A 20057-nucleotide genomic window follows, 5' to 3' on the forward strand; every position below is an offset into this window, starting at 1 on the left:
TCCACAAGTAATGATAATTAGACACTAAAATCATTAAGACTATGGTGATCACAGAAAACTTACAGCATCCAAAAGCAAAAGCCAATGATTTCAGGTGCCATCCTGTTCGATGGCCTATTTGGTCGCTAAATATTAATCGCATCCCTGAGATGATGCACTTTCTTCCATGTGAAAACCTTGGAAGGTCCTAGTATACACTGTAAGTGTATAGTCATTCCAAGGAGGAGTAATTTGTCTGCCAACACTTTTAAATAGATTCTGTTTTTGAAACACAAATCACTTATTTTATCTGGAAAAGTTCTAAGGAATGGACTAACTCTGCTACAGAATATCTACAAAAGAGATTTAGTTTGGGGCTTCTGGCTCATTTTTCAGGTGAGAAAAAAATATCAGAAAGTGCAGAAAACGTCTTAGTAGAGGCACAATCTTTTATCTCAACTAAATTTTAAACCACTGTTTTTAGTTGGCAGGAAACTGTCTATCTGCTTAACAAAGAACTGTTTTGGGGGAGGCAGCAAGAATTTGGCTGCCTTAAGCCTGAAGGGTATCTGATTTTTCTGCTCTCTCCCCTTTAAGAACATAATTCTCCTGTTTTTCTCCTAGTCTGAAAACATTTTGTGATATACAAGTTCAGCTGAGAAGCATCAGGGAACTTTGTCTACACCAAAAAAAGAATTTTAGGGTATTTTGTGCAAATAATGAAAAGAACTTGTGCAGTTTTGCAGTGCAAGTCATTTTTACCACACAAATTCTCAGCTTTTGTGTTAGCAAAGAGGAATACTTTGAGTCTTTCAGTTTAGAAGATCTTGAGGCAGACAATAGCGTGTAAACAATCCCAAAGTACATAACTTTACCAGAACAACCTCCAGTCTGTGAGCAAGGGCTTCAGAAAGGCCCCTTCATCAGATTGCCTTCTGTTCTTCACACTGAACAAAGCCTTGGCTGACAATACCAAAATCTCCTCCTTTCTTCGGATTAAACCCCCTTTGCAAGAGCAATATGCAAATGCTGTAAGTGTTTCCCTTGCTGAGGCTACTCTAACCCAGCTATCTTTTCACTGTCTATTTTACTCCGGCAGACCATCCTACCGGCTGACAGGGAGACCAGCCTCCCAATTCAATATCTTTCACAACACTGACAGTTGGATGTTAGGGCCTGACATGAACTCTAAAAGGAGCTCATTTAGTCATAATTAACTATTCCCTACATATTCCTAAGGTATGGTAATTGTGCTAAAAGCCAACAAGTGAAGCATTCATTCTGGTTTTCTTTTAAACTTTCATTTTTCCACAGCAGTCTCTTCCCCCCACCTCCTTTTTTTTTCTTTTTCTTTTCTTTTTTTTTTTTTTTTTTTTCCAAATCATTCCTTTCTTTCTTTTCCTCCTCCCTGGAAACATTTAGAGTAAAGAAAAGGAACAACAGTGTAGATAGGGAGCTGCAGAAAACTGTGATGTAGGCAGTTCAAAAGGCAAAGTCTGCCATATGATACAGGACTCCATGGCAGCACTGAGCTATTCAGCTGGATAAAACATAAAGAAAAATGAAATGAGTAGAATAAAGCTATGTCATTAATGTAGAATGATGAACATCCTATTTGGGTAACAGAGAGACATGAATATACATTTCTAATTTGTTAGATATGGTGATAAGTGATTTCTGTTTCCATTAGCACCAGAGCATATGTATTTGACCAATCTAAAATCTCCTGAAGTTATTCAGATGTAATGCACTTTGCACACTATTCATCCTCCCTCCCCCACCACATGCACACACCAACTCCTGCTGCATGTGGTGGGGGTTCTCACAGGAATAAAGCATGATGGATCCAGCTCTCTATATATATACAGACCGCATTTATCACTGTTGAGATGGAAAGCCTTGGGAAGCTGAGATGGATAATTTACCTTAAAAGGCAAAACGTGTCCTCATGTCTGCCCTTAGCTGTTCTCTGGTTTAGGTTAAATGAATGAAGGCCCAACAGCACTCACTGTTTACTTACTGACTTTGCATCTGCTGGAATTCTGTTGCCTTTCAGAAAGTATGGGACTTAGAGATGATCAGAGCGCTGGAGCACCTCCCCTATGAAGACAGGCTGAGAGAGCTGGGGTTGTTCAGCCTGGAGAAGAGAAGGCTCCAGGGAAACCTTATAGCAGCCTTCCAATATCTGGAGGGAGCCTATAGGAGAGCCGGAGAGGGACTTTCTGTCAGGAGATGTAGTGACAGGACAAGGGGTAATGGTTTTAAATTGGAAGAGGGGAGATTTAGATTAGATACCAGAAAGAAATTCTTTACTGTGAGGGTGGTGAGGCTCTGGAACAGGTTGCCCAGAGAAGCTGTGGATGACCTATCCCTGGAGGTGTTCAAGGCCAGGTTGGATGGGGCTTTGAGCAACCTGCTGTAGTGGAGGTGTCCCTGCCCATGGCAGGGGGGTTGGAACTTGATGATCTTTAAGGTCCCTTCCAACTCCAACCATTCTATTATTCTATGATTACAGGGTACCTATTCATCATATATGTGTGTGGTCCGTATACAAAAGTAAGTGAAAAAGCTAAACCTCTTCACACTCCAATCTTTTTTCCACTTGCATGTGCACCAAGAACAAAGAAATCACCAGCTTTTGCAAAGAATCCATGCATGTGGGTCAGGGCAATCACAAGCACAAATATAGTCTGGGCGGAAAATGGATTGAGAGCAGCCCTGAGGAGAAGGACTTGGGGGTGTCGGAGGATGAGAAGCTCCAACATGGGCCAGCAATGTGCGCTCACAGCCCAGAAAGCCAAATGCATCCGGGGCTGCATCAAAAGAAGTGTGGCCAGCAGGTCGAGGGAGGTGATTCTGCCCCTCTAGTCTGCTCTCATGAGATCCCATCTGGAGTGCTGTGTCCAGCTCTGAGGCCTCCAGCAAAAGAAGGACCTAGAGTTGTTGGAGCGAGTCCAGCGGAGGGCCACGAAGATGATCAGAAGGCTGGAGCACCTCTCCTATGAGGACAGGCTGAAAGAGCTGGGGTTGTTCAGCCTGGAGAAGACTCTGCAGAGACCTTATGACAGCCTTCCAGGACCTAAAGGGGGCCTACAGAGGAGATGGGGAGGGACTCTTTATCAGGGAGTGGAGCGATAGGACGAGGGGGAATGGTTTTAAACTGAAAAAGGGTAGATTTAGATTAGATATTAGGAAGGAATTCTTTACTGTGAGGGTGGTGAGGCTCTGGAACAGGTTGCTCGGAGAAATTGTGGATGCCCCATCCTGGAAATGTTTAAGGCCAGGTTGGATGGGGCTTTGAGCAACCTGGTCTGGTGGAGGTGTCCCTGCCTAGCATCTTTAGCACATATCCTTACAATACATTTGCTTTCAACTTGTAGAATAATTTAGAATAAAAAGACTTTGCAATTTTTGTTCTTCAAACACTAGAGTACAACCACCTTTTGAAGAATGAATCTTAATGTTCAAGAGTAAGCTCGGTAGAATGTTTCCAAAATCCTTTTTCCATCCATTTATTTGGAGACTATACTAAATTTGCGGATCAATGTAGTTTGTAATGGCAGGCCAAAACAGAGTAAGAGCCAAGCTGACAAGATGTTGCTGGAAATCTTAATGGAAAGTAATTGAATATGGTATTCAAATCAAGATGATCAACTATTTTATCGTCATGGTCTAGGATTTTTGTTTTCTTAGGGGAAGAGATTTGGAGGGAGTTGTTTGTTTAACTTATGTGCATTATTGTGATCACAACACACAGTGCATTAACAGCAGAAATTCAGAACATCTGCTAAAAGTTTCTCTCAATAGACAGGAGCTGAAAATTTTGATGTTTCCACAATGTTAGCAAGAAACTATGCTTATTTTCATGTCTACAAAGTAAGTGAGAAACACCACACAGATAAGAAGCTTTGCAGATTTCACCTTGTGGAGCTCCGCTTTTTCTTCCTGCAGTGTTCCAGCTGCTCTCGAGCAGCACTGCTTCCTCCAGTCCTGCAGCTGGACATATTTTTCTACTTCTTATACTTCTATAAGGACCCCTGTATTCACACTGAGCTGCATTTACTCTCTGACTTCAACAGTAACTCGCAGAATCACTCTGCTCCATTGAGACACATTTCAAACATCTTTCTAATTCCCCGGGTGTGCTGCAGTTTCTCTCCCCTGTATTTAGGAGTCTGGCAGAAGGAGAAATGACTATCTGGTGCTGTCTGGTGACATAAGCAATGCTGTGGCTTGTTAGTAACATTCCTACTTTCGGTATCCCACAAGCTGGAACAGAAAACTGTTAAGTTTGGAGGTGATTTTGGGGAGTGAGGAGTACAGCCTACACAAAAAATCAAGTCCAGGACTTGAAAATTCAGTGTCTCAGTGTTTTAAATTCTCTGAGAAAATATGGCAAGGGTTAATGATCCAAAAGCAACTCTCCATTTGCTAAGAAAATAAAAATCAAGACTTATGCATAAAGTTCCTGGTCAAGGAGTTTGACGTGGTCAAGTCAAGAAATCTTCAATGTGATCTTCAATCACTCTATCTAAACATATCTCCTTTAAGATTTAGTAATATATGTAAATAGCTTGTGGGATATTTAATGTAGAGGTAGGATTTAGTTTAAAAAAAAAAGATAGAAAATAAAGTGGTGAGGCAAAGTCTTATCAAATGATTTTGAGAGAGATACTAGTTTACTGCAACCCATGGTTAACAAAGATGGAAAAGAAGATTAAAAAGTGAGTGATACCAAAGTCAAAGACTACAGACACATACTAAAAAAATTACATGGCCCAATCCTAGGTTCAACTTGTGGATTGTCTTATACTGTCCTATTTAATTTGAAATATAATACACAAAATGAGTTGAAATGTTACTGACTGAATCACGTTTCATCGACAGCTGCTCACGTTACATAGAGCTGTTTAGATGACATCAAGCCTCACTGGATTTTTCCAACATTTGCTACACATCCACCCCCCTCAAAAAGAGACATAGTCAATTTATACAGCAAGTGTTTTTACACACCAGAAATGATAAAAGGAGTCACTGATATTGAATATGGACCATGTGTTAGAGCTTCTTGCTGGCTGAAAAGTGATTAACAAAGATGGGCAACCTGCAGAATGCACACTAGCAAGTTCCAGTGATTTCTCAGAAATTTGGGAGAGAAAAGAAGAGATTTACAAATCAAATGATGAGTATGCAGTTCTCTCACTCGCTGCTCTTGCCTGATCTTCCCTAGAGAGTCAAGGAACAAAACAGGATTCAAGACAGAAAAGTCAGGATTTGCATGAATGACAAACAACTGCAGGAATAGTAAGTTGGAAGGACAGTAAGCCATTTACTAATTCCTTCCTGGCTACTATTCTTCATTTGGATTATGAAGTTGCTAGAAGCTAAGTAAACACCGAGTCAATTTTGAAAAAACAGAAGTTGTCTGGTTAAAAAAAGAAATTACGAGAAATGGTTAAATTCCTTCTTCTGTTTCAGGTTACACTTCTTTTACTTGCCAGAAAATGTAGATAAGTGGAAAATATTAGTTGCTTAACTATTTTCTTCTAATTCTAAGTGATAACTTCTTTGGTCATGAACCTAGGACACACACAGGTCACTGACCTGTGTCACACAGTCCTAGGAAAAACTTATCTGCCCTTGCCTGACTTTGTAGCCAAAACATCCTTCTGCTCATGTCCAAGCAGCAGCTGCTAGGTGCAGATAGACATGATAAGATGCCACAGGTCCCTCAAATATATCTCAGGGTTAAAGTCTAGCAGGTCTGTCCAGTGCTTATTGATCCTTGTCTTTACTCCATTGAGGTAATGCTCTTGGAGATTTCCCAGAAAGCTTGCTCTCTTTTCCCAATAGAAGTTTAATGTTCAAACTCCATTCAAATAATTTAAAAGTGTATCACTTCCCCAAACAAAGCACCAGAGCAGACATTGAGCAGTGAATACCTCCTGAACTTTTCAAACTAATTTCCAGTTTTTTACTTAAATAGTAGTTGGGCACCTGCAGAGCTACCCAAGGTGGGAAAAATTTTCCCATGGGATCTGCAGAGAGGATATTTTTATGCAGATATTCTGCTGTCTTTACCGAACTTTGCAAAGGACTAAGCCTGTGCATTCATTAGCAGAGAGTATGGCAGCCAGTATTCACAGTGCCTATCTGAAAGAACTTTACACTAAAAAGTTATCTGAAAAGTAAAGAATACCTGTGTTTACAGTGCTTTGGTAACTCTTGTTTTTGGCAAACTAGAAGACTATGCTGAGCTTTATATATGAAATACAAAACAGAAAACACTCAACTGTTAGTCTCAGTACAAATATTTTGATTAAGAAAGTCCTTTTTAAAAAGTGTGATTCTGATTCACGTTAGGTGGAGAAAGGGAAATTCAATAGCCTGTGGTTACCCAATAAAGCAAACCCTGGCTACTCCATTACCAAGTTAAAAACTTTGATGGATGGAAGAAAATGAAAGCTGAAAAAAAATGGTCAAAGATCTGAACACTAAGCAAACATTCCTCAGCATTCAACCAAGAGACTGCTTAAGCATAAGCTGCAAACTTCTGAAAAGTACACGTTTAATATATTAAAGTCAAAATTCCTTAACAAGAAGAGATACAGTTTGCAAAATAGTTCTTCAGGAACAGCTTGCAGCCTTTAAATCTCATTTACTCAGCCTGAGATGGTATTGTTGTGTCTACATCAGCTCTGATAAGGGAGCCAGCCCTACTCCCGTTGAAATCTATGGCATTCTCCCATTGTCTTCAGGAGAAGCAGAGCTAGACTCTAAGATTCAAAAGGATACCATGAAAAAAGACTCCGGAAGATACCATGATCCCATCTTATTTTTTTAACATTTCTGAAAAAAAACTATGGGGAGAAAAAAATCTATGCAGTTCATTTCTACTGATATGCAATACGCCTTTTATATGAAAATACAGAATAGTGAAGCAAATGAATAGTTAGCAACATTAATAGCCAGGGGCTAGCTAAACTGCCTGGGATGAAGAGCTTGCCTGCAATTTTACTGCTACAGTATGTCTTGGAGAAGACTAAGCATTTTGTAATGCTGATACTTTAAATAAGCATTCTTTAAGTCTGTGACAGGCAGCAGACCCTGTAGTCTTCATTTCAGATTAAGTTTTATACTCTAAACCTAAATGCTTTATTTATTTTTAAATCCATACTTTCTAAGGGTATGTAGTATTTCCTGGAAATGAACTTGTATCATGCAACTGGAATTGCATTCTGATTTTATACAGTCTGACTAAGCATTAAAAATGGGCTCTGTTATCATTCAACTTGCAACAGAAACATGTCTTTTTACAACAGCAGCTTGCAAAAAAACCCTCAACTCCACTGCATCCAGAAAACAAAACACTGCCCCATGTTAATAATGAATGCAGCTCATATCTACCACATTCTGTTAAATTGCTAAAATTGCCCAGATAACCCATTTGAGAGTATGTCAGGTTTAATTAATACAACATGACCTGATCGTTTCCACAGTTGGGAAGAAAGAAGTTGGCATTCTTTAAATCCAGAGCTCAACCTGGAGATTATGCTAAATTGCTTCATTCACAGTCCACACTCCTCCGCACACGTCAGGAGGACAGCATTTGTCCCCTCTAGTGATAAACAAATTATACATGAAATCAATTTCACTTCATGATAATTTTCCCTATTGGGTATTACCTTTCCTCCTCTGTTCCCTCCAGTTAAGCTTGCATCCCGTAACTTGCTAATGAGCTAGGGGCTTTCTGTTTCAGGTGGCACCCCCTGCCTCGAAGTCATGACATTTCCCATTTTGAATGCTGCTGGCATTTTTCAACAGCTCCTGCTAACTAGCCTTTTTGACCTGCACTAAGAGGAACTCATCTGATCGAATCCTCTAACCTGCCAATCATGTCAGCAAATGATCTTCACAGTCACTCCCGAGGCAGGAGGTGGGAAAAAAATGGAGAGCGAAAGAGGGGGAGCGAGAGAGAAAGCTCGTGAGAGAGCGATGGAGGATGCAAGCAGGCAGCCTCTGCAGCTACCTAATGAGAGCTCTTCAAGTCTCCGAGGCAGCTGAAACACTGAAGAACTGGTGGGGAAATTAGGACAGAACTGAATGTCTGGTGCTGCAATTACTGATTTCTTTCCACCCTGAGATCATTTTGAGAGCAATACCTCTGAGATGTGCAATTTTCTGAAGAACACAATTTTACCATATAAATAGAAAACAGATATATTTTTCCCTTCCACCATAAATATGCAAATCTCATAATTCTGCTCTGCCAAATGGCGTTCTTTACAGAATTGATTAGGAGTTGTAAGTTTGTTAAATGAGTATCTTCACCTAGGGATGATTATGAATATTTTTTGTTGTTGATGCAAGCCATAAATAGCATTTTTGACCTAATTTAATTTCTGGCAACATTTACACCTCTGTATTTACAAGTGTCTGCACATAGATACATAAAACAACAAGTACAGTATCTACATAATCTAGATGTGACTTTATGGCTGAAACCAAGCAGAGTCATGAGAATGACTCAGTTGTTTTGATTTTGTTCATTTTATGATGTGACAGATTACTTACTGCTAAATCTTTCAAGCACACACGGACAGATTTAATTGTCTAGATTTTCTTTGCCTTCAGATAACTAGTTTTGTTCTTAATCAAACTTAGCAGGTGGACTGTAAGCTAACTAGATTTTAATATACACATAATGCACATCCTGAACAAGAGAGGTATTAAAAGAAATTGTACAATAAAAATTTCAGGAAGAAAACTTAAATAAAATGGCTTATACCATGCTGTGACTGTATTGTTACAATATACGTGCCAAAAAATATAATGCACAATCAGTCCTTATATTAATGTCAAAATATGGTTACAGAAATGGCTGTACAGAATTAATAGCTAGGTACTAATGGCAGAGAATGATCACCCATAATTACTAATTCAAAATACACATATGCTCCAAAACAACATTAATAATTTATAACAAGACCACAAAATTATGTAAATACCCAATTCTGTTTCTCCTTCATAAAATATCTGAAGATACTGTTTCAATGTTATTCTTCTATATCATATATTTTTATTGGAGAATTTAATATTTATTCCTGGTTTGGTTTTTTTTTTTGGTTTTCCTCCTCAGACTTTTCATAGTAATTTAACAATAGAAGCATGTGGGAAACCCATCCACCCTCGCACCAGTTTATGGGACAGAATAAATTAATGTATTTTTATTAACTGAGTTGTAAACTATTGTGGGGAGATTCTTGCCTAAAAATGCAGCAACTACGAGTATTCAGTGCACATTTACTTTAATGGCTGTGGCCTCCAGAGACAATTTTGCAGTGGCTGGTTTAGTTCGTTTCATAGAGAATCGGGCAATGTAAACGACAGGCCCAAAATAGCAACGCAAATCTCGCTCTCCACAGAAACAATTCTGGTATACGGCATTACAAAAATTCATTTTTTGTTTACGATTTGGCTGAAAGCAAAATGTTCTGTTAATTCTGAATTCTGCAAACAATGCCTGAGAGGTGATGCTTCTCATTAGCTTTGCTGTCTCTCTGGGTTACAGGCCATGTCTCAGCGCTGGAAGCCTCTGCTTTGTCTGCAGACCTCAGTTTCTCCCCTTCAGTGGTTCCACTTTTCCTCTTAGACAAAGCCTAACTGAGGAGTCATGTGAGGAAATAATCCTCAAGGAGAGGTGACTGTCCATGGGAGAACAGGGAGAGTTTAGACCCGCCTTTGCCTCCCTCCCAGTCATTGTCATTTATACATTGTCCTCTCTGCATTCAAATGTCATCCCAAACTATTGGCCCACTGCAACTCAAACAGCCTTTCATGCCTACCCACTTCTTAAAGCATCAATGGACCACAAAGACTGTCTAGTGGGAATCGCTTGCTATCCTAATATTAATAATACAATAGAATGCACTTAGGGCACAGAGGATGCCACCTTCCGGATCCTAAATCTAAGAACAAACAAACTGGAAAGACAGATAAACAGATCTGCAACTGAGCACACGTATTCATGCAAATATCACTAATTATCTTTCCTATAGCATAAACGACTGTTAAATTAAAAACCTCTACATCAAAAATTATTTGAAAATGAATCTTCACAGTGCTGAAGGCAAGTTATCATGCATTAGAAATGAACTGAAAATAGGCTCCAGACTATGCAATGGTACAAGAAAATATACTATTGTCCCTTGACAAAATTTCATCCGTAACAGTAGTAATGCTTCCCTTTTTCTTCTGCCAGGTCTGCAGCTGATTCGGCCACGAATCATTGCAACTTAAAAATCATGCCAGTATGTATGCAGCTACCAATTTCACACAGAGTAACATGGAGTAGATAATTGCAAGGAAGATATCGATCTTTCCTAGCCATGGAGGTTTAAAGTACTTGTCCTAGTACTAACACCTACCAAGCACAGTAATAACAAATGTGAAGTCCTCCTCTCTCTGTCCTGCCTCCTTTCTTCTCCTCATGGGGGTGGAGGGACAACACAGCAGGGCATAAGCAATCCAGGAAGTTCCTGGAGTGCCTTGATGAGAACTTACTTCTCTAAATGATAGAGGAGCCAATGAGGAGAGGTGCTATGCTAGACCTTGTTCTCACCACCAAGGAGGGGCTGGAGGGGAATGTGAAGCTCAAGGGCAGCCTTGGCTGCAGTGACCATGAAATGGTGGAGTTCAAGATCCTTAGGGCAGTGAGGAGGGTGCACAGCAAGCTCACTACCCTGGACTTCAGGAGGGTGACTTTGGCCTCTTCAGGGATCTGCTTGGTAAAGTACCAAGGGATAAAGCCCTGGAGGGGAGACGGGCCTAAGAAAGCTGGTTAATATTCAAGGATCACCTCCTCCAAGCTCAGAAGTGATGCATCCTAGCAAAGAGGAAATCAGGCAAAAATGCCAGGAGGCCTGCTCAGATGAATAAGGAGCTCTTGGACAATCTCAAACACAAAAAGGAAGTCTACAGAGTGTGGAAGAAAGGACAGGTAGCCTGGAAGGAATACAGATAAATTGTCTGAGCAGCCAGGGATCAGGTTAGGAAAGCTAAAGCTCTGATAGAATTACATCTGGCCAGGGATATCAGGGGCAACAAGAAAAGCTTCTACAGGTAGGTCAGTGATAAAAGGAAGACTAGGGAAAATGTGGGCCCTCTCTGTAAGGAAACTAGAGACCTGGTCCCCCAGGACATGGAGAAGGCTGAGGTACTCAATGATTTTTTTGCTCCTCAGTCTTCACAAGCAAGGGCTCTAGCCACACCACCCAAGTTGCAAAAGGCAAAGGCAGGGACTGGGAGAATGAGGAAATGCTCACTGTAGGAGAAGATCAGATTTGAGACCATCTAAGGAACCTGAAGGTGCACAAGTCCATGGGACCTAATGAGGTGCATCCGCAAGTCCCTAGGGAAGTGGCGGATGAAGTTGCTAAGCCACTATCCATCGTATTCGAGAAGTCGGGGCTGTCCAGAGAAGTTCCCACTGACTGGCAAAGGGGAAACATAACCCACATTTTTAAAAAGGGAAAAAAGGAAGACCCGTGGAACTACAGGCCAGTCAGTCTCACCTTTGTACCCTGCAAGATCATGGAGTAGATCCTCCTGGAAACCTTGCTAAGGCACATGGAAAATAAGAAGGTGATTTGTGACAGCCAACGCGGCCTCACTAAGGGCAAATGGTGTGTCACAAAGTCGGTGGACTTCTACAACGGAGTTACAGCATTGGCAGATAAGGGAAGAGCAGCTGAAATCATCTACCTGGACTTGTGCAAAGCATTTGACATTCTTGTCTCTAAATTGGACATACATGAATTTGGTGGATGGACCACTCGGTGGATAAGGAATTGTTTGGATGATTGCACTCAAAGAGCTGCGGTCAATGGCTCAATGTCCAAGTGGATACCAGTGACAAGTGGCATTCCTTACGGGTCGGTACTGGGACTGGTACTGTTTAACATCTTTGTTGGTGACATGGACATTGGGATCAAGTGCACCCTCAGCAAGTTTGCTGACAACACCAAGCTGTGTGGTGTGGTCAACACAGTGGAGGGAAGGGATGTCATCCAGAGGGACCTGGACAGGCTTGAAAGGTGGGCCTGTGCAGACCTCATGAAACTCAACAAGGCCAAGTGCAGGATCCTCCACGTGGATCAGGGCAATCCCAAGCACAAATATAGTCTGGGCGGAAAATGGATTGAGAGCAGCCCTGAGGAGAAGGACTTGGGGGTGTCGGAGGATGAGAAGCTCCAACATGGGCCAGCAATGTGCGCTCACAGCCCAGAAAGCCAAATGCATCCGGGGCTGCATCAAAAGAAGTGTGGCCAGCAGGTCGAGGGAGGTGATTCTGCCCCTCTAGTCTGCTCTCATGAGATCCCCCATCTAGAGTGCTGTGTCCAGCTCTGAGGCCTCCAGCAAAAGAAGGACCTAGAGTTGTTGGAGCGAGTCCAGCGGAGGGCCACGAAGATGATCAGAAGCTGGAGCACCTCTCCTATGAGGACAGGCTGAAAGAGCTGGGGTTGTTCAGCCTGGAGAAGACTCTGCAGAGACCTTATGACAGTCTTCCAGGACTTAAAGGGGGCCTACAGGGGAGATGGGGAGGGACTCTTTATCAGGGAGTGGAGCGATAGGACGAGGGGGAATGGGAAAAAGGGTAGATTTAGATTAGATATTAGGAAGGAATTCTTTACTGTGAGGGTGATGAGGCTCTGGAACAGGTTGCCCAGGGAAGCTGTGGATGCCCCCATCCCCGGGAGTGTTCAAGACCAGGCTGGATGGGGCTTTGAGTGGTCTAGTGGGAGGTGTCACTGCCCATGGAAGGGAGGTTGGAACTAGATGATCTTCCAACCCAAACCGTTATATGATTCTATCCCTGTGGCATACTGTGGGACCTGATGGACATCTGTATGGATGGTTGCTCCATCCTCAGTCACCGCGTGTCGCTTAAGGGAGACAGGGGTTTTATATGAAGACAGCCTCTCACTGGCCAACTCTTTGCTCAGTCCATTTCACCCTCTGTGTATAGTCTACTGAATCCAGTGGACATTTCTTTATGATTGAATTGGGTGAATATGGAAAAATTCAGTCTATAACTCTTATTTTAGTCTTTAGGAACAAGATAATAAATTCTTAGATATCAACAAGAGAATGTAGTCCAATGCCTGGGGTTTTTGCATTGTGTGTTAAATTTAGGACATATTCTATCAGTGTGGTGATCTTATTCTTTGATATTATGTAAAGCACAGCTGGAACAGTCTCATAAAACCATTAGGTTGTTAACATACGAAAATAATGGCACTAAAAGTATTAGAGAGCCACAAAATATCTCGGATCCTGAAGTTATCTTTCACAGTTTAATACCAACTTAACATTTTCCAAATTGATGTTACAATTTCAATTCTGTTTAGTGCTGTCATTACTGGACTCAAAACCAAATTGCTTTCAGCTGCCCACCAGAACTGCATCTTATTAGACTTTTCATGAAAGGCAATTTATGCAAATCCAGTATTAGTTAAATAATTAAACTGACCCTCAACATTCATGTATAGACATTGGCTGGCACTAAAAGATGCAAGAAAAATTTAAACCACCCATCTTCAGGGCTTAGGCCTCCATCTTTTCAACTGCAGCAGCACAATGTCTGTTTGTACACATCTATTTGAATCCATCTATTAAAAAAACAGAAGAGTATTTAAAAAATGAAACTGTTAACTGCTGTGCAGTTAATAACTCTGCTCTTCTCTCCAAAGTGGGGTTTACAGTGAATTTCAAGATCTCACACCTATAAAGCACTACTGGCTACTTTCAGCTTTAGATTAAATCAACAATGACAAAATCTGGCTGACATACAGTAACTCAGCCCAGAATTTCTCTTTTATGCAGACCTTTCTTCTCTGGATTTACTACAGTTTTATCCCCTGAAGCTGGAGAGATGAAGACTTAGAAGCACAGTGTATGGTTTTCCACCACAGGTTCAGCAACACTGGGATACCCGGGACAGAGTAAATGCAGAGGAGTAGTGAATGAGAATGACTTTTCAATACTGACTGCTGGACACAAACACTGCTGGACTATAGCTTCCCTGAGGCTCTACAAGGGCAAAGCAGGCAAAAATTATGTTCCCATGTAGCAGTGCTGAAGAGGCACTCTTACACAAGTTGTAAACTTAAAACTGAAGATGACAAAGTTGAAATTATTTGGATGGGGATGCAACAACAGTCACCCCTCTAGCTAGCAAAGAGAAAAAGGTAATTTTACATAATGATTCTGTGCAGCTGAACATCTTTTGTAAGAAGCATCCAAATCAGTAACTAGCACTTTTTGCCATTATAGTGGTAACTGTCACCTCTTCAGCTTTATTCTGTTTTACATAGCTGAGCTGACCTGAATGACGCCATCGTCCCTTTGATTGGCTGGGCTGGTGGCAGTTGCTGCCTTAAAAGGACAGAGAAGAAAGAATTCAGCATCCTGCAATTGAAATTCAGGATTGCTTGGATGCACGTGCATGTGGTGAAGCAATACAAATAAAGCCCACTCTTTGTTTTGCTCCAGTGAATTGTCAAAGAGATTTAGAAAGCCATAGGATCTCATTATGGTAATACAGGTTAAATGCTTTAAAAGCATATGGTGTTACCATCCTGAATGAAGCTGTCCCTGACAGCTCCGCGAAGCAGACAATAGGCTAGAAGCACATCTCGTGTCTCTGGTCCACCAACGGGAACTGGGGATTATTAATCACCATGAGAAAACATTGTGTGCTATCTGATATCAGGTAATGCCTTGTCTTTTCAATTACAATTTGACTCATCCTTCTCCAGTGAAGAACAAGGTCCACCCACGTATTCCACTGGCCAAAGGAAAAAGCAGCTCTAGAGTTGCTTATGGTCCATTCATGCCTCAATAAAATATCTGCAGAGATGGGTGAATACAATATATACAATATATCTCAACAGTATGTGTAGCAGTGAGGAACGGGGGATGCTTCCACAGAGATGCTTCCGGCCCATGGGGAAACAAAATACCATTGAGAACCATCAGGCACAAAATAAAGATGTTCTTCTTTACCACAAAACTTTAAAGATGCTTGGATATGGCCAAAAGATTTCTTTCCTTTCTCCCCCAAAGGTCCCATCTAATCACTGTTAATAGATTCTTTGTGAAATGGAGCTCATTACCACATACTTGTTAATTTTCTCCAGTAGGGAGCAGTCTCAAAAAGACCTTGGTAACTTCAAATGTCAGCTCTTTCCCCGCGGGCAGTGAAATAACATGTTTTCTCTCTCTTGGAGTCCATGACAATGACACAGTGTAGTCCACAAAGACCCTATTAGTAGTCCGGGTCTAACAAGGCTTATCTAGGTTTTCAGAAACACATCCTAGGTTACTGCTATTTCAAGCAGTTTTTTGGATTTGTAAGCAACTGTGCTGCAGACAGGCACCTGAAGCACTACAATATTTTAGACAGTACAAATTCTCAGGGATGCACCAGTTTCTTCAGCTGCTCCTTGCAGCTATTTCTGAGGGCAGCAGACAAGCTCTAACAAATGATGATGGAGCCATTTACAAAGTTACTGCCTTTAGCTCCTCTCCTTCACCAACCTGCCAGACATTACTGTTTCCAATGCTGGCAGATGATGATGTATGCCCATATCTCAGGCACCCCTGGGCAAAGCCCTACCCCTTTGTTTTCCAAACTCTAAAGAAAGGTGGATTTAAAGCAGTGGGTGCACTATTAACTTCTAGGAAATGTGTGGAGAGAAAACAAGAGGCCATAATTTGTTAAATTATCACACCGAGATTTGGGAGAGCTTCTTTGTTGGCATTCTCAATTTTACTTCCTATTCTACCCTGAAAAAAGGTATTTCTTTCCACACCATCAATGTTCTGGAGGAGGTTGAAGGTGGTTTCTTCATTTGTTTTTTTGCGTGCATGTCTTCTAATAAATACCTTTATAATGTATAAATATATAAAAATTTATAAAATATATAAAAAATAGAAACACACACATACCCCAGAGGAATCGGAGAGCAACTATCTGCAAATTTTTCTCTTTCACAGCTTCCTGATGTATATTGGAATACTTCAAAATTCCAACGCCTATATATCCATAAAGTCAATTCAAGAAAATGGGTAAAAAACCATATGTACCTGCCTTGTCTAGAAGACAAGCTATAAGTATTTGTTTGCCTATATTTTTTTCATAATCTGATCTAATTCCTTACAATATTGGCACCTTTTCATTTTCCTTTATTCCCACTGGCTGGGATATTATGCGACCATTCTCACCGACAATTTAACAGCTAGTTCTGCTTTCTTCCACCCCTCTCACTCCACTCGTCTCGTTTATCTGTTAACTTCACGGCCCTGGAGAGCTACTGTCATCCTTCCTTTTGCTTTTCAGGCACCTTTTTGCTTCATGGAGCCTTGTGAATGGAGACCTTAACTGAATATCTCATAATAAATACCCATTCCTTAATGCTACTACCCTGCTTACTGCAGCTCTAGTCCTCTGCTAGAACTCACTCATGTCCTAACTCATCTGTTTTACTCACTGAACATTCTACCTGCCAGTCACCACTCTACTGCTTAAAATCACAGCCACCTGTTATTCAGATTAAGCCTTCACCAAACCTCCTTTTCACATTATCAAAACTGCAGTCTTCTTTTCCCCATCTCCTTTCACTCTCCACACCACTCTTACTTCCTCTTGCTTGGTGGTCTCATCCTTTTAAAGGTTTCCACTCATCCTAACAATTCGTCACCCAAGGTCCAGGTTCCATGTCCGTATTTCTTCTGCCTCCCATGCCACTCTAGTTTAAACTCATCGCTTGTCAGTTCTCTACATTGTAGAAGTAAGAGGACTTTTGTTTGGTACTGCTGCTCTCCATCTTATATTATAAGTCAAATACCAACACCTGGTATTTTATTGCACTGTAAGCACCTAACACAACAAAGTCCCAAGCCATAATGGAAAACGGCAATCAATAATGTATGCGTGTCACATTTGTTAAGTGCCTCCAGATCTTACACAGTGAAAGGTGCTATTCTGTATTAAAGCTGTGGTTGAGTAGCCACAACTGTACAGCCATTATGTCAAAGGTACACATGGTTCTCTCTGCTTACACATAACATTTAAAAAAGTCATCTGTATCTGCTTAAATAGATATTCAGTAAGAATGATCAAACAGTTCTCTTTTGTGATATTTTACGTGCTCTTTTGCAAATACAAACTTTCTATTGCATATTGTATAAATGAAAAATTACATTTGTTTGGAAGCAACAGAAAGGAGATTCTGTACAGAAGCTTTGAAATAAAAGGTCTTCAGCACAGATGGGCACATTCTAAATTTACTTTAGATGGATGATATGTCACGTTAGAACAGACAAGGTTGGAGAGACGTCTGCAGGGACACGGCCCCAGGAAAAAGTAGGGATTAGCTTGTCAATAAAGATGTAAACAGACTGCTCTGAAGCAGCCTCATTTCTGACATTTGAAAATCTTAAATGGTTTGCTGGTGAAGAGCATGTGCAAAAATTGGACTGTCAAGACCAAAATCTATTCATTTCAGTGTTTCAGTAGTTGCTGCCGGTCAGGCAAACAGTCTCCTTAACATTACAGGGTTAAAAAAATATTGCACATAAACATACAAGAGTAAAACTAAATATAATTCATTAGAAAAAGTTGTATCTGATACTCTAACAAGCAGGCTTAGCTAAAGATAGACAATGAGAATATCAACCACACATATCCTACAACATGTTTGAATAGGTACACGAGCAGTATGTGCATTTTCTCAACTCCTAGAACTTCCATAACAAGTTGCTATAACAGACTCAACGTGCAAAAGCAACCGTGACTTCAGAAAAAACGGCACGCCTAGTTTTTTGAATGAAATTAATCCACAGTGTGGGTATTTTGTGAAACACTATGATTACGAAACTACTTACAGAAGTATAATAAGAAAATCAGCTATATAAGAGACTACTGCTAATCTGGAAGAGTCTTTTAAGTGGTAAATCCCACTGAACAAACACTGGGGTGATGCATATGCTCAGATGAGGGTTAATGCCGTGATATAACAATGACCATCCCCTTACTTTAAGTCATGAAGTAGCCTCTCTACTCACCTGCTCTTCCCAGGTTCTGTTCTACTCTTAGAATACATGAAGTCATATTACACACTATTTCACTGCTGAATAACTAGGGTTAAAAAGATGGGGTATTGAATGAAAGCCATCCAAGAACAAAACCAGTTCTAGTAGATCAAGTGATATAGATCAAATCCAGTGATATAGATCAAATTCATTAACATGACAGCACCTCTGACTCCATCAAGAACATCCTTCTGCTATCAAAGCTACCAAACCTACTAAATTAATCATATTTGTCTTTGCCCCAAAGTTTAACAACAGAACTGGCAACAGATATTTATCTCACCAGGGGAAAAAAAAATCAGTCCAAAGTAAAGGCAACCTAGTGTTTAACCTGCTGGCACCAACTTCTGCAATATTTTCAACCTCTCAGTGACACTGAGCCTGCCTGCAAGGTCAGGTACTTACACTCCACATATTGACCATGTACACTGCAAAAACAGATTATCTATCTGAACATGAGCAATTTAAGAAAAATGCAGTTGAATTTTATGTTTTGTTTCTCTAGAGAGAACTAAAATAAAGAGTATTTTCAAAGATATACCTTCCAATAATCATGTCTTACCTGCATTATCAGTTGTGAACATAGGTATTCTTCAGTGTTTGCTGTTTGATACACCTTTGCCATAACTATTGTTTTTTCCAAAGACTCTCATGCTTTCTCCAGCCTCTGTCTGTAATTTTACATTCGGTACAGTAAAAATAGAAGACACTGCAAGAAAGAGTGGCAGATCAGAAACCTAGATTTTTTCTGCAAAAGCAGTAATTTAAAAATAACTAGTTAATACATGTGGCAAATACAACACTGAGTAAATATATACAGCTTTTACATATACCCCCTATTTGCACTGGAAAGAATTTGCATACATGATGATGGAAGCTGTAGGATGCAAACATTCTCAGTTGCATACATCTAAAAAAAACCCTTTTTCCAGTGTGTGTGTGTTTGTCCCTACACTGCTATGTAGTTAATATTTTCCATTTTAAAATTTACTCTCTGACAGCATTTAGAAATAAATAGGAATGTGAAAAAATGCAGCAAGATTTTTCAATAATTTGACATCACGTATTACATCTTCAAAATACTGATGCCAATTGAACTGAGATATTTTGTTTTACTTCATTTTATTAACTACTAAAGACAACTAGGCTTCTTAAAAATATCCCAACAACTCAAAAAGATTTTACATAAAGCAACCCCCTTCTGCATGAGCTAGAAAAACCTTGAAGAGTTCCACACAACACCAGGCAACTATTTATTAGTAAACATGATATATTAATCACAGGCATCAAACTGAAAATGGTTAAGGACTCACACATTGATGATATAAGAACTCACGTTTACTTAGGATACCTCACACTCGTGGGGAAAAATCACTGACTTTTAATACCTTCTAAGAACAAATGTCCACATAAAAATATCCTCGGAGCGCTGCCACTGCATGATTGCATCAGCAAATGTTAATAAACTGTCTGTTTAAAGAACTGATCAGGGCGGGAACAGTTTTCTTTGTTTTCACATAAACAACTAGCACAGATGTAAGTTTTTGGAGCCACACTTTCATTTTTATGCATTTTAAAGACCCAGTTATTGTTTTAGCCACAAGATCTTTCCCCTATATGTTTGACATCTCAACTTGTATTTGATATTCTGTTACCCTTGTAAACATACATTCTATGCAAACATATATTTTATGAAAATAAATCAATATGAACTCTCAAATATGAAAGTAGAAAAGGAGGAGGACTGTTTTTTTTTTCTTCAATAGAAAATAAGAAGTACACTTATTCACTAAAAGCAGTTAGCCCACAGATTACTGCTCCAGTCTAAGATGAATGAAGGCTGTGTTTCTTCATCAACTGTATTGTATTCCTAGACAATATTTTTTTTGCAGAATTGCACAACTCAACTTTTTAATGTAATA

The 20057-nt window shown here is 40.2% G+C and overlaps 1 protein-coding gene across 1 annotated transcript in view; it reads right to left on the minus strand.

Moving 5' to 3' along the window:
• Window positions 1-20057, minus strand: part of CDK14 (cyclin dependent kinase 14) — a 329099-nt gene that overhangs the window by 45575 nt on the left and 263467 nt on the right. The window contains exon 14 of the mRNA XM_074156862.1: window positions 18698-18844. Coding sequence (XP_074012963.1) covers window positions 18729-18844 — 116 coding nt within the window. The 3' untranslated portion in view covers window positions 18698-18728. The remainder of the gene's footprint in view (window positions 1-18697; window positions 18845-20057) is intronic.

The sequence above is a fragment of the Numenius arquata genome, chromosome 12 (genome assembly GCF_964106895.1).
Source record: "Numenius arquata chromosome 12, bNumArq3.hap1.1, whole genome shotgun sequence".
Taxonomy (NCBI): Eukaryota; Metazoa; Chordata; class Aves; order Charadriiformes; family Scolopacidae; genus Numenius; species Numenius arquata.